General features: G+C 40.2%; 1 protein-coding gene across 1 annotated transcript; it reads right to left on the reverse strand.

Moving 5' to 3' along the window:
* Positions 1-1,409: 1,409 nt before the first annotated feature.
* LOC135566440 (uncharacterized) lies at positions 1,410-3,443 on the reverse strand (the record flags this gene model as incomplete). Its single annotated transcript, XM_065014152.1, has 4 exons — positions 3,437-3,443; positions 2,834-3,245; positions 2,096-2,536; positions 1,410-1,829 (listed from the first exon to the last, which is right to left on the reverse strand). Coding segments are annotated over exons 1-4 (1,280 nt in total), but the record flags the coding sequence as incomplete, so codon positions are not given.
* Between the last annotated feature and the right edge of the window lie 208 nt (positions 3,444-3,651).

Below are 3,651 nucleotides of genomic sequence, written 5' to 3' on the forward strand. Positions count from 1 at the left end.
TAGAATTGCATTGGATATGTTATTGGCTGAAAAGGGAGGAGTATGTGTGATCTTCGGGAACATGTGTTGTACTTTCATCCCGAATGACACAGCTCCGGACGGATCTGTGACCAAAGCCTTAGCTGGTTTGACCACCCTGTCTCACGGGTTGGCAGAAAACTCTGGGGTGAATACTTCCCTGACTACTTGGTTTGATAGTACGTTTGGAAAATGGAAAAATGTTATAATCACTGTGTTATGGGCGGCATCCACCTGCATGACTGTTTTAATTTTATGCGGCTGTTGTCTAATTCCCTGTGTGCGAGGCCTTGTTTCCAGGACTCTGGAGAGATCAATGACACTACAGATGGTGCGTTACGGGCCGATTCCAGGTTCTGACCCGTGGTGGACGGAAGGCATGTCTACAGAGGAAGTGGACGAATCTGGATCTGTCATTTGTGGGGAATTTATGTTTGATGAGACTAGTGTTGAGATGAAGGGGAATTAGATTGTACTTTGTTTCAATGATTAAACTGTTTTTTTAATGAAGGTCGTAACGAAAATCCAAAGAAGAAGAGTTATGATTCTGATGTAGGTTTAAAAACAGTTGGAGTAATGGTTAGATTTGATTAATGATGTGTGAAGAATCTGATAAACCTCTATAAAAAGGTTAGTTATAAGTTCGTATATACTGTTTTTTTTTTATATGTTCAATAAAACTAGATGTAGATTTGAATGTATAATATTTAATCAAAGGGAGGATTGTTGAAGGAAATTATAGATGAAATTATTAATAATGTATACATTTCAATTAAAACCATTTATTCTGATACTATTATGTTATGATATGAAATGTATGGGCTCTTGGTTAAGCTGTTACTGAAAATGTAAGTAAAAACAAATTAATTGTCTGTACCTTGCGAGTTTAAGGGGGAGAGATGAGATAGCTTTTCAGACAGATAAGAATGTTTGGGTTGTGTTCCATTAGTGGAGAAAAGTATATATTTTAGACAGGTTGGAATGTAGTTTTATGAGGGGAGTAGAAGATCTCCAGACCTGAATACTACGCTATTGTGAGGATGGGAGAGAGTGTGAAACTGATGACGTCATTTTATGTTCTCTCTTTAAAATGTAATGTTCTTTGTATTTTGAGTCAGTACTCATCAAGAATAAATGCTGAACTTGTTTTTAAGACTGGTCTCTTGCTAATTCATGCAAAATGATAAACTTACAACTTATCATGAAATAGATAAGAGTGTGAATTTGGTTTTGGCTACAAAACACATAGGAATTTAGAATTCCTCTATCAGAAATACAGGGACAGACAACAATCCCTGAGCTGTACTGATCCAACTCACCTCAGCTGTACTGATCCAACTCACCTCAGCTGTACTGATCCAACTCACCTCAGCTGTACTGATCCAACTCACCTCAGCTGTGAGATGTAGGGCAGACACTGAAGGAAACTCCTCACTTCATCTGACCAGTCCCACAGCTCTACTGGTTTCATCTCTGATTGGAGTTTCAGCACTTCTAGGAGGAGGGAGACCTTTCTCTCTGAGAGGTCTATGGACCAGACTGCAGGAGCTGACTGGTAAACTGTCTGTAATGCTGGAAGGACACTCCTGCCTGTTTGAGTCTCATAGTCCTTCACATGAGAGTACAGATCCAGCAGGAGATCCCATTTCCAACCCTGATAAACTTCAGACAGTGACAACACTTTCTCTACAGTTGTTTGTATGGTTTCTCTCTCATGGAGGGCTGTTTGAAGACATAGATTCAGTAGGAATGTCTTTTCTCTCTTTCTCCACTCTTCAGGGGATCCTATCTGATCCTGTGGTGGAGCAAACCTGAACAAACAGTTTAACATTAGAGATGAAGAAAGTGATGGATGGAGGATATGAATTTTGAATGGTTACATTATAGTAGATAAAGTACAACTATCTCTCTGCACTCATCATGCACTTCAATTGTTCCGTAGACTACAAAGTAAGATTGCATCTTTTCAAAACAGTATGTGTATACTTAGCATATTAGGCTAATGCAGAAAGCTACAAACAAAGGGAAATAAAGGGACAGACAACTACAATCCATGAACTGTACTGATTCAACTCACCTCAGCTGTGAGATGTAGGGCAGACACTGAAGGAAAATCCTCAACTCAATTTCTTCATCTGACCAGCCTTTCAGCTCTATGGATTTTTTCTCTGGTTGGAGTTTCAGCACTTCTAGGAGGAGGGAGACCTTTCTCTCTCTGAGGTCTATGGACCAGACTGCAGGAGCTGACTGGTAAAGTGGCTGTAATGCTGGAAGGACACTCCTGCCTGTTTGAGTCTCATAGTCCTTCACATGTGAGTACAGATTCAGCAGGAAATCACATTGAAACGACTCATCATAATCATCCTCGTCACAGAAAGGGAAGGTTGTGTAAGTACACACTGATGACACCAGCTTCAGTGTCTTCTCTCCTGACTGCTCCTCCCACTCTGCTGCTTGAGACAGGAGACCCACCAGGAACTTGATCAGCTTTGAGGGATCAGACCACGATAGATAGAAACTGCAACAAGGACAGTAACAGCTGATTCAGACATGAATGGACACATGAAACCAGTCATCACTCAAATATATGTGAAGTAGTTGTAAATTTACATAATGCGCTTTTGTTTATATTATTTTAGAGAAATTCTAAATATCTATGTGTGACATTTTGCAATGCAACATGTTCATTCAGGAAATCTGAGTATAAATGTTACCAGATTCACAAACATTTTTACTTTTATATTTACCAGGTTTCTAAAAGACAATAATCACTAGCATCACATAATCACTAACCACCACACATGTTCAGACTCACCTCAGCTGTGAGATGTAGGGCAGACACTGAAGGAAACTCCTCACTTCACTCTCTTCATCTGACCAGCCTTTCAGCTGTACTGGTTTCTTCTCTGGTTGGAGTTTCAGCACTTCTAGGAGGAGGGAGACCTTTCTCTCTGAGAGGTCTATGGACCAGACTGCAGGAGCTGACTGGTAAACTGTCTGTAATGCTGGAAGGACACTCCTGCCTGTTTGAGTCTCATAGTCCTTCACATGAGAGTACAGATCCAGCAGGAGATCCCATTTCCGACCCTGATAAACTTCAGACAGTGACAACACTTTCTCTACAGTTGTTTGTATGGTTTCTCTCTCATGGAGGGCTGTTTGAAGACACAGATTCAGTAGGAATGTCTTCTCTCTCTTTATCCACTCTTCAGGGATCCTATCTGATCCTGTGGTGGAGCAAACCTGAACAAACAGTTTAACATTAGAGATGAAGAAAGTGTTGGATGGAGGATATGAATTTTGAATGGTTACATTATAGTAGATAAAGTACAACTATCTCTCTGCACTCATCATGCACTTCAATTGTTCCGTAGACTACAAAGTAAGATTGCATCTTTTCAAAACAGTATGTGTATACTTAGCATATTAGGCTAATGCAGAAAGCTACAAACAAACCTCTCTAAAGGGAAATAAAGGGACAGACAACTACAATCCATGAACTGTACTGATTCAACTCACCTCAGCTGTGAGATGTAGGGCAGACACTGAAGGAAACTCCTCAACTCAATTTCTTCATCTGACCAGCCTTTCAGCTCTATGGATTTTTTCTCTGGTTGGAGTTTCAACACTTCT

This window comes from Oncorhynchus nerka, unplaced genomic scaffold (assembly GCF_034236695.1).
Source record: "Oncorhynchus nerka isolate Pitt River unplaced genomic scaffold, Oner_Uvic_2.0 unplaced_scaffold_5052, whole genome shotgun sequence".
In the NCBI taxonomy this organism is placed as follows: Eukaryota; Metazoa; Chordata; class Actinopteri; order Salmoniformes; family Salmonidae; genus Oncorhynchus; species Oncorhynchus nerka.